This window comes from Cyclopterus lumpus, chromosome 13 (assembly GCF_009769545.1).
Source record: "Cyclopterus lumpus isolate fCycLum1 chromosome 13, fCycLum1.pri, whole genome shotgun sequence".
Classification (NCBI taxonomy): domain Eukaryota; kingdom Metazoa; phylum Chordata; class Actinopteri; order Perciformes; family Cyclopteridae; genus Cyclopterus; species Cyclopterus lumpus.
Genome location: NC_046978.1, coordinates 15,809,862 through 15,821,224, shown reverse-complemented (window position 1 = coordinate 15,821,224; position 11,363 = coordinate 15,809,862). Strand labels below are relative to the sequence as shown.

The 11,363-nt window shown below is 43.5% G+C and overlaps 1 protein-coding gene across 1 annotated transcript; it reads right to left on the bottom strand.

Annotated features, from left to right (window-relative positions):
• Positions 1 to 2,118: 2,118 nt before the first annotated feature.
• Positions 2,119 to 6,692, bottom strand: smtla (somatolactin alpha). The gene is made up of 5 exons (XM_034548455.1): positions 6,670 to 6,692; positions 6,288 to 6,478; positions 4,840 to 4,947; positions 3,355 to 3,534; positions 2,119 to 3,221 (listed from the first exon to the last, which is right to left on the bottom strand). The coding sequence occupies exons 1-5, from the start codon at positions 6,683 to 6,685 to the stop codon at positions 3,027 to 3,029; spliced, it is 690 nt and encodes a 229-aa protein (XP_034404346.1). The 5' UTR covers positions 6,686 to 6,692; the 3' UTR covers positions 2,119 to 3,026.
• Positions 6,693 to 11,363: the final 4,671 nt, after the last annotated feature.

The window sequence follows — 11,363 nt, the reverse complement described above, 5'->3', positions numbered from 1 at the left end:
AGACATGCTGGATTTCGAGATTTGCATACGCACTTACCGCCGGAGGCTGTGCATGATGATGTAGCCCCCCCCCCCCCCCCCACCCGGGTGGATTGAGCTTCAGGACTGGTTGGTTGGCTATATTTGACACCTTATGCCTTATTCTTTGATGGGGGCCAAACACATTCCCTCTTGGAAGGGCTGCGTCGCAAAAAAAAAAAGAGGCCGTTCTTCCCCTTCTCACCTCTCTGCTCATGCCCCATTTTCTTCTACCTCCGCATAAGCAAACACACAAACTCTTTAAGTGGCAAGTTTCTTTGCCGCAGCCTAAATATGTCATTAAAGCACGGAAAGCGAGGGGGGGGGGGGGGGGGGGGGGTGAGAGAGAAGGCACAGAGCTACACGGTTTTCCGGTTGTGGGAGATCACACTGGGGGCCGAGAGACTGTTTCAGGTCTTTCCAAGCTGTCGGGTTTTTTTTGAGCCATAAATGAAAGCGAAACAACAGCGTGTGAGCCAGCCGAGTCAGTGGAGGCTCAAGGACTTCGTACTTTTGAGTCTCAGTTTCATATCAAGCCAACACCACTTCCCAAACCTAACTCCTCGAGCTGTGCCTTCCAGCCGTCCATGTTTCTCAACCTACTTGCCTGCACGTCACACTGCTGAGCCTCCTTTCCAGTCATTTTGGTTCTGTCCTCTCATTTCTGCTCTAGCTTTCCTTCCCTCTATTTGATTGAGAAATGTCACATCACTCGCTGAAGTGGAACAAAAAAACAAAAAACAAAGAAACAACTGCCCTCTTTACTTCTCGTTGCCTCCGTCTGTCAGTCCATTTTCCATTTTCTTTACATTTCCTGCTCCTTTCCTCTCCCTCTCTTTTTTTCTGTCTGCCTCCTCTGCTCCACTTATGCATCCCAGCAGTCTAGATTTCCTTTCCTCAGGTTATAATAGTTAGACTGTGAAATCACCCGGGCCCCACACCCCTCCCTTCATCCCCGTGTCCTGCTTTCCCCTTCCACTCCCTAACATCCTTCTCCTCTGATCCCCTCACTTCTCTCACTACTTATAGCCACATCTTTAATATTTATGGCCTGAAAGTTTGAGAAGTGGGAGGGGGGCACGGGACTTTACCTCACCTATGATTACTTGCGTGTTGTCGGCGACCACGCGAGGTTCGACGAGGGTTGCGCTAGAAGGTTGAGGCTGCGTAGAGCAGAACGGAGGCTACCCAATCTCCTCCCAGCCCCCATCCTGAAGTGATTAGGCCACAGGAAGCTGAACCTGACATTGCTGACACTAGCCCCCCCACCACCACCACCACATCCTGCCCCCGACATCCACCCACACCACACGACACCACCTCTCTACGCTGACACCCGACTCAGCGTGGCAACCACAAGGCTGATTTACATGTGCTGATATTGTTCCAAAGGACGGGAGGGGAAGAGGATTCTGGACACTCAAGAGAGTGGGAAATAAATACATAATAAATAATAATAAAGTCAAGAAGAAACCTGAGATCAGTGGAAAAGAAAAGGGGGGGGGGGTTGGGGGATGGAGAGAGGGGGATGCTTGCGGCGTCAGCCTCTTTTATTGTTTCCTTGTCTCATGATGTGTTTGCAGAAATAAACAGGAAAGAGAAATGCAACCTGCCAATTTCAAGCCTATTAAGTGTAAGTGGGATAACGACTGCAGGTGCTTTATTGTTGCCGCTGGGATCACATGGATCAAGAGATCTGTGACAGTGTGTTGTTATTCATATCAAACCTTCGACAAGGGTTTAGATGTGGCTGTACATTACCACACTTCTTCTTACATATCTAAATAAAAATTGATATTTTAATAAAAAATTGCTCCTTGCCTTCTCCATAAATAAAGTGAAGACATGCACACATTGAATTTTCTTCCCTACCCGATATAGTATCATTGGAAATAGAAGATGCCCTAAAGTGAATGCTTTGGTTTGAGTACACAGTGATACAGATAACCTTTGAGAAAGAGCACTACTGCCCTCTTGTGATTGGGGTGAAAAGGGCAGGATTGACAACATTGGAAAGGGCACTTGATTTAACCTTGACTAAAGAAACTTTAGCTCAATTATGGAATAAAACTCACAAGAATAAATCATATCCAAACCGATGCTTTTTCTCATTTCTTTAATCTACATTTTGCTACCATAGCTTCTTAAATCAACAGCAGACAGGTTCTGAAGGCACGTTGGGCTTTTTTCTTATTTACATATGAGGGTAGAAAGAAAAAAATATTGTTTGCAAACTGGAATACATATTCATCAATCAATTCAAATGTAAACTGCACCTCCCCTGATCATTTACGGTAAATGACACACTTCTTCTATTACATTCAGGTTAAATTAGGCACATTTAGGCATAGAAATTCAGCAAACCCCAACCTGTATCCTATACCGCCAGTTAAGTCTTCCTTCTCATTTTTATGTGTTCTCTCTCTCTCTCTCTCTCTCTCTCTCTCTCTCTCTCTGCCTCCCTCATACTCTCTTGCACCAATCAAAATGTGTGGTGTTTTTTTTTTTTTTTTTTTTTTAAGGGAGTGATTGCTCTCTGTTTGACTCCCGTCTCCGGTGAAAGTGTTTCATTTCACTAATGCAGAAGTGAAACCGTCTCACTGAATACTCTGGGGGCCGTGGAAATAATCAAAACACTGCAAGAGCCAGCGCGGAATACAAACTCCAGTTAAGAACAAAAGGAAATGGAAATCAATGGCAGGATATGCAGATTTTTTTTGACAGCTTGACACGCAAATAATCTTTTGGGGGTTTGCCCTCTGTTGCCTTTGCCAGGTTAAAATAACAACTGAGCAGGGGAAATATGAAATGCAGTATGCCGTGGAAAGGGCACAGCATTACACCTACTTATTTCTGTGTAAAGGTATTCCAAAAAAAGTCAATAAAGAATGTGCTGCATGGCGAGCGAGGCGGATTCGCCCAAGGCATGGTCATATCTACGAATGCGCGGCTTCTAACCTCAAGGAATTCATTTCAATATATATTATTAAAAAGCTACACTTTATGTCTTATGAGCAGTTGTATCTGTCGGTTTGGCGACACTTGAGGAGCTTCAGGAAAGCTTCCATCTTATGGGCGTCTTTCTTGAAGCAGCTGAGTAAGGTGTAGTCCCGCATCACTGATTCCAGCATCTGCGGCTGGACGCCATTCTGGAGGAGGCCTTGCTCACTGTGGTTTATGGTCAGCATCCCCTCATCCAACATCTGCACGGCGACATTCGGAAACACACGACGGATGGATTAACGCCAACGAAACAAGGGGAGTCACGTGTACATGCAGTAAATTATACTAATTCAACAGTAATAAAAAAAAGAAGAAAGAAGGGATTCGACCCACCTTCTTGATGAGGACCACCACCCCTTGCTCCAGACTGATCAGTTTCTCAGACACCCACTTGGTCTTGTTGAGGAGCATCTCGGGAGCGGCGTTGTAGCGATCCAGCGAGGTCTGCAGGTAGACCAAAGGCTCGATCCAGGACTGGACCAGCATCAGCACCGAGTGGAGCAGCCATTTGTCCTGCAGGGCACACAGGTGACGTTTTAATAAAAGAACTGATTGAATTATTAGAAAAAATTCAAACAGTACAAAAAAACACAACGCTGTCTTTAAAGAATAATACACTACAAAACATGACAGAGCCGCAGTAGAAGTGACTCTTATCTATTCGGTGTCTTTGTGGGAACATTTATGTCTTTAATAAAATGGCAACCGTGTGCCCTTCCACAATTATTGTAAGATAGTTATGAACAGAAGTGATAAAAAAAAAAAAAAGAAAAGACAGATGACCTCAATAAAAGGGTGGCTTTTGATCAAGGGCCCCGACAGCTACAAAACATTCAGCTACAACAGTGGGCTGAGATGTCACGGGTGAAGCAGTTAAGCCTGCTTAAATTCTCCAGACAAAAAGCAAGTGCAAATGGCCATTAAACCGCAGAACAGGCAATATTTCAACAGAAAGGGCAGAGGTATGAATTATTAGCAGTATATGCAGTACACGAAGTTTCAAAGATCACGTTTAGCAGAAATCATGTGGATGGCATCACTTTCATCACTTTCAAGCAGCGTTTTCAATTTATCTCCAATGTAGTCCTCAAGGATATTGTTTCCGTCACATGTGCTTTGGCCTTTGTTACGTGAAGGAGGATTATTGTGGAACTTCCCAGATTACGGTTCACATTAGCTCGTCGCTAAGTGGTTCGATTCTAGTTTCCACGCTACTGATGAAGCTTGACATTTGGCCTTAAAGGTCGCAGCCTCGTTGGAGAGCTTTCAAAACCTCAGTGGGCACAGACGGAAAGAAAAATGAAATGTTATACCGGCAAGTACATTTAAAAGATTGGAAGACCTTTCATTGTAATTAGTGCAAACAACTCATCAGGTGACGGGGCCGGGGGGGGGGGCTTTAGAAGAAGGGGAGGTAGAAACTTGCACACTAAGCATCGTTTAAAAAAAAAAGAAAAAAGAAAAGCTTGGGCTCTGCAGGTTCAAAGTGATTGTTTGCATTTAACATTAAGCCAAACAGCTGCAAACACAAATGCACGTGCACGAGAATTTTCAACTCCACTCAGACAGTCACGCAAACACAAATCCATAAACACATGCGACCACCTTCGCTTTTATTTCTTTTGCTCAGACAAGGAAACTGCCTCACATATATATATATATACGCACTGGCATGAAAAAAAGTGCACACACACACACACACACACACGCACACACACACACCCTGACTGTCATTGTTAAGAGATTATGATCAAAGCCCTTGCAAATTGAAATAAAAAAGAAAAGATTCTGTCGCCATCAGCATGGCCGTGTACTCACAGATATCTGTTGGATTTCATTCTTGGAGCTGGGGACGGGTAAGGTTTTGGTGATGCACGCGTAGCCAACTTGGTTCCTCTGGAACTGCAAAGGGATAAACATGTCCTCCTACAAACCAAACAGTCAAAAAAAAAAACATGAAAATACACACACACTAATAAAGTGCACGTACATATTTCTGTTACAGTGCTTACTGACCCATTTATCCTCAACCCTCGTTAAGGTTAAGCATCTAGAATTCAGGAACGCTTATGCTTTAGTTTATTCTCTATATTCAACATTCACAAGCAGTATGTTCAAATGGTTTAAAAAAACAACAACAACAACTCTTTAGTTGATTTCTTGAATTGTTTTTGAAAAACATTCCTTTCTCACAGTCACAGAACAACAGGAACGCACAAAAAGACGGGGGAAACAATGACAACCGCTCCACCGATCTCGGCCACTGGAGACACAGCGGAGATTCTTTTTTTTGTTTGTTTCGTCGCCGTGTTCTCATCTGGAGGACCGCACGCGGCGTCTCCTCTAACAAGTCCTAACATCATCCCGTTTCAAAGAGCACTTTGGATCTGGAGTCACAGAGTGAAGGGGATTCAACAGGCGGTGAAAAACCTGTGCTCTCGCTGCGGCGGTATATCATTATCACATCCGTGTTACTCCACTGTAGGCCTGCTTCTTCTTCTTCTTCTTCTTCTTCTTCTTCTTCTTCTTCTTCTTCTTCTTCTTCTTCTTCTTCTTCTTCTTCTTCTTCTTCTTCTTCTTCAATAAAACATCTTTTGGCTCAGGAGGAGAGGTGGAAGATTACTTTGAAGCCCCGGCGGCGGAGGCGATGATCATGTCAGAATCAAAAAGCAAATAACACAAGAGTGTATCTAACAGGAGGTGTCAGCGCTTTTTGGTCCAGCGTAATGTGGAAAAAAAAGGGCCAACGAAAAAAGCCATTTTTGTTCCCATTGCAGAACTCATTCCAAGCGTTGCATCGACAGCATTTGGTGATTAGCAGTAACACAGCTCGGGAATTATGACTGCTGAGCATTGTATTTTTTGTGTTGATTTGGTAAAGTTGACTTGTGAGAAAACAACACAATTAAATTTTTTCATCATTCAGCTTCTCACATGCAAAAGTCTACATTGTTGTCACTGTGGCCTTTTGCCTTAGGTGTCACTACTACAGCACTGATTTTTTTAAATGCCATAAAAGTATGGCAACAAAAAAAATTGAACGAAGAGGAAGATCATGGACTTTCAGTTGAATCCCCTCGTTTGACGCGCAATGAAAACATGTTCTCAAGTGATGCTCAGTGTGAAGAGTGATACAGATTCTCCTGAGGCTACACACACACACACACACACTAAATACATGCCTTTATGGCTAAATGTACAAAATATAATACCCTCCACTCGACACACAAGGCTCGTTTGAGGGTCCAGCGGACGGCGTTACTCACATACAAAGAGCACGATTCTTCTGAGACGCGGTAGATGAGCTCAGCGTGCTCGATGACTCGGTCGAGAAGTTTCTCCTGGGAGATGGAAGGGCAGCGCGAGAGGATACCCTGCTCTTCCCTGCAGTCTAGTGGGACACTTGAGGCGAGGAGGTTAGGCCAGAGCAACACAGCCCACACACCCCGCTGAATGACTGAAGACAAAACACACAAATACCGCTTTAACAAAAACACTCACGCAATCACCCCGATCGTACACGTCTTCGTCGTTAGCTGTGGTTCTATCGGATTTACCGTCTGATTCACTATGTGTAATTATTAACTGTTTGTTAATACAATTATTAAAAAAGCAGCTGTCTTTCCATCTTAACCTGCGATGTATTACCTGAAACAAGGTGCATTATGTGAGTTTTCAGGTCCCTTCCTTGCTTCTCTGTCCCGGTGACTTTCTTTATAAAGCCTGAGCAGGCCATGAATAAAGGAAAAGGTGATCTTTGTCTTGCGTAGGTTCTTGTAAAAGGATACAGGTCTTCTCGGAGCAATGCATGTCTCATCTAATGCATAGTACCAAGATGGTAACCATAGTCAGGCATGCTAAGCCTAAATAATCAATGTTCCCTATTTAAAGTAACGAACTGGAGGTTTCTTCCAAATATATTGAACCCCTCACTGTATCGGACCCAGGAGCCGAAAGAAAGAAATCCAAACAAATGTTTTGTACATTTCTATTTCAACCATGCATCCTGATACCATTTGGCCAAGACTGAGATTGATTTATCAAACAAAAAAGATTTTAAAAAGGAAACAGGCTGAAACATGATGTAAACACGAAGGGCAGAGAAGGCTGCGGAAAAAGACAGCGTGGAACTGTAATAAATGAAAAAAAAGGGGCTGAATAAAGGAGATTTGGATCTAACAAAACCCCTCAAATCTTCTTTTTATTATTTTGACATTCATATTTCATGCTGCGCATGAAAACCACGGGAGCTCAACCCAGAACCGACGGTTTTCCCTATTGTAATGACTGTGTAGCTGTCATAGAAGGGAGCACATGTTTCGTAGTAATCCATGACTGCTTGAAACAGACTCCATTAAATGCTCCACTCCCCCCACTGCACTACTTATTTAATCTGTCCTTGTGTAATCAAATTGGAAGATTAACGGGGATGATGAATTGTGTGCTAATAAATCCATCCATTTATATAAAATAAGATAAATAATATTGTATCCCGAAATTCTCTTTTTTTTGTTACATGGCTCAGATGTTTATTTCCTCAGTGAAGCATGTTTATGGATAAGCGAGAAGCAGACAGTAGATCAGAGAGTGGCAGCTGAAGCGTGTCTTGTTACTGAAGAGATGGATTCCGCCCACCCTCAAGACACCTGAAGCCTCATGTCACATACGCCAAGCTTTTACATATGAAACAATGTTCTCTTCTCATCACCTTTCCTTTAATCCTCCACTTCCTTCCTTCCTTCTCCCCCGCGTTGGTGGCGAAGCGGATTTTCAAAAAAAGGTATTGCACACATCTCCAAAATAAAAAAAAAACATCTCGTTAAATCTTTTTCTATGTGCAGGTAATGTATTTTGGTGAATTTATATGGAAGAAAAAAAACAAACATCCAAATGAACGTGAGATTATGTTCAATCTAATCCGATTTTGGATATCTTCCAAAAAAAAGGTATTTGTGGCTCAACCTCTTTACGGGGGTTTAAACCAATTTATTGCGTCAATCCCCCATTTGAGGGTAATTTGTGTAAGTTTAAGCACAACTTGTGGCTCCACAATTTGTTAACACTGCGGTTTACACGCATCAAAGGAGGCCGAGCATGAAAAATAAACCAAAACCCCCCAAAAGAGCGTCTGCAATTACCAAATTACCAGTATTCTGATGTTGTGGTGTTAATGCATGGTGTTACAGTCTTCTACAGAGACTGATAAGGGGTGGCCCATATATATATATATATATATATATATATATATATATATATATATATATATATATATATATATATATATATGTATATATATAATATATATATATATGAACCACCCCTTATCAGTCTTCTACAGAGACTGATAAGGGGTGGTTCATATATATATATATTTATATTTATATATACATACCCCTCAAGCAAATAAGAGAGACACCATTATAAAATGGTTTAATTGAACCAAATTAAACGTCATTCTCTGCTCAGGTAGACATTGCTCTACTCTATCTTTACATAGACAATATAGTTGTTTGCTGCCATATGAATGCTGTGCGTGTTGAATACAGCTCCTTTAAAGCAACACACTCACGCAAACAAACAGGGGCCTTCAGGGAGGAGGCAGAGAACGGCAGCAGCATGGCAGACAGAGAGGAGGCTCCTTCCTGTCTCTTCCTTACATTTCTCGTGGGCAGGACTGAGACGCGAGGAGAGGAGCCAAAGACAGGATTTGAGGAGACAAGTTAGCATTATTTGAAAAAGCACCCGTTGACTGGGAACACTGGGACCAGCACCTGATGAGTGAACATCCCTCAGACTTGTGTTAACAGCGTCAAGTAGAGGGATCAGTGGAGCGCGTCATTTGACAATGACGAAATTGAGAGCGAGACACTATGAAGAGGGAAATCAGAAAGCTGAGTCTCATATGAGATAATATTAGCAATAATATTAAGAATGTTTTACATCGGGTTAGGGAGTTTATTCCGATATCTGAAAGAAACTGGGGTAGGCAAGATCATTTAGTGTGCAGTGAGTGTATGATTGTTTGTAAAAGCAGATCGCTTACTCTAGTCCACACTCCAACGTAGTAGCGGGACGTCAGTGCACCTTAACGCTGGCTGCCACAGAAGAAGAAGAAGAAACACTGGGCCCTGGTGACCCCCTGCCACCAGGTGAAAAGCCTCATACTGACCTCGAGGGACCTAAACATAAAAAAATATATTTTTTAAAACCTGTACTGGGCCTTCTTTAAAACAACCTGAACGTGTTGTTCATTTTCGCTATTGATCCACATTGTACACAGCCAGGATGCATGAACAGGTGCATGCTGGGTGTGATACAATGCAATGGTACCGAAATGCGTGCGGTCGATACTCCAGCAGTGACTTCCACTTGTGGACTTTTTGCCTTTTAGTGAAGGGTGTAAGGGCCTTTCTGCTGACTTTGACAATATGCCTGCAGATCCTCGTTCAGCGTGACGTGTACGAACACTGCGAGTCCGAGTGTGGACTGGTTATACTGGGACAAAGAGGCAGAGTGGACTGGTTATACTGGGACAAAGAGGCTCTACGTGGAAACTGGAGAAGATAGAACAACACACTCTTTGGGAGGTCGTCCAAGCGCAGAGCAAACACTGTGCAGATATCACTTTGCTGAGCTTGTGGCTGCAGCCGCCGCGGAGTTTTAAATTGTTTATTCATCTCTGTGTTGTCTGCTTTTATGATGATATTTTTTATTCTGCTGTTCTACTGACGCCTTATTTAGTTCTGTTGCACCCGGCGCGGTGTCCTCTTGTTATTGTGTCATTTGTTTGGTCTCCTTGGCTGCTTGTGAAATTGATAATTGCATATGATCCAGCTGCAGAGAATGCCGTTTATATAAAAGGATTAGGCCTATTGCTAGTTTAGAGACGGGGGTGTGAGAATGTTAACGCATATATTGTGTTCATTTAATAGGTCTATCATACAGCATCAGATTGTTTTTTTCTTTTCTTTAACCACCCCTATTCAAATATAACGCAATAATGGTTACACTGAGTACATTCACTTACCTACTGAATAAATCATTTATGATACACAGTATAAAGTAACAGCTCTGTGTATAGGACCCTGTCAACCTGCTGGGTTTTGTTTGCATCTCTACAGCAACAGCCCACCATAAGTGTTCTCAACGTGCATCGAGAACAGTGACTGTCTCCACAATGCAGGATATCATTTGGTGAGACTGCTTTCAGTCTGGCGTCCATGGCTACAGAAGCTGTGCACTGTCTCCATGTCACACTGGAGGTTATGTCGACTGAGCCTCCCCCTCGCCAACACCAGATGCTTGACAAAGTGGGGCTGCACCTGTTTCTTATCCTGTCAGATGTCACTTGGAGGATTTATCTCCAAAATCACACTCCCAAAAGTGTAGAGTGTGCTTTTTCATGTTCTCATACCATGGACCTGCAACGTTACAGTTCTTACAATCTCTGTGCGACAAAAGAAACTTCCGGCTAATTTCCAAGAACACATTTTCTCAGGGCTCTGAAATCTTGTTTAACCGCAAAATTACTTAGAGCTGTTCTATTAGCCAGACAATAACTGCTCACCGAACATTTGAAAATATGCAGGACTGTTTTCCCATTCTTACCTTGTTTTTCTTTCTCCATAAAAGTGTGCTCCGTTAAATTCAGCGAGCAATCTGAACTTGTGTAAATGACCTTGAATGGGTGAGAAATGGACCCAGAAGTAGTACAACGGACACAGTGAATCATTTGAGAGAGATACTTTATTTCCAGGCAGCAGACACACAGGCAAACAGTCTCCGATTTACCTGGGAAGAGGCTGAGTCGTTTACTGGGGGAGAGGCTGAGTCGTTTACCGGGGTAGAGGCTGAGTCGTTTACCTGGGAAGAGGCTGAGTCGTTTACTGGGGGAGAGGCTGAGTCGTTTACTGGGGGAGAGGCTGAGTCGTTTACCTGGGAAGAGGCTGAGTCGTTTACCGGGGTAGAGGCTGAGTCGTTTACCTGGGAAGAGGCTGAGTCATTTACCGGGGTAGAGGCTGAGTCGTTTACCTGGGAAGAGGTTGAGTCGTTAACCGAGGCAGAGGCAGAGTCGTTTACTGGGGTAGAGGCTGAGTCGTTTACCTGGGAAGAGGCTGAGTCGTTAACCGAGGCAGAGGCTGAGTCGTTTACTGGGGGAGAGGCTGAGTCGTTTACCGGGGCAGAGGCTGAGTCGTTTACCGGGGCAGAGGCTGAGTCATTTACCTGGGAAGAGGCTGAGTCGTTTACCGGGGTAGAGGCTGAGTCGTTTACCTGGGAAGAGGCTGAGTCGTTTACCGGGGTAGAGGCTGAGTCGTTTACCTGGGAAGAGGCTGAGTCGTTAA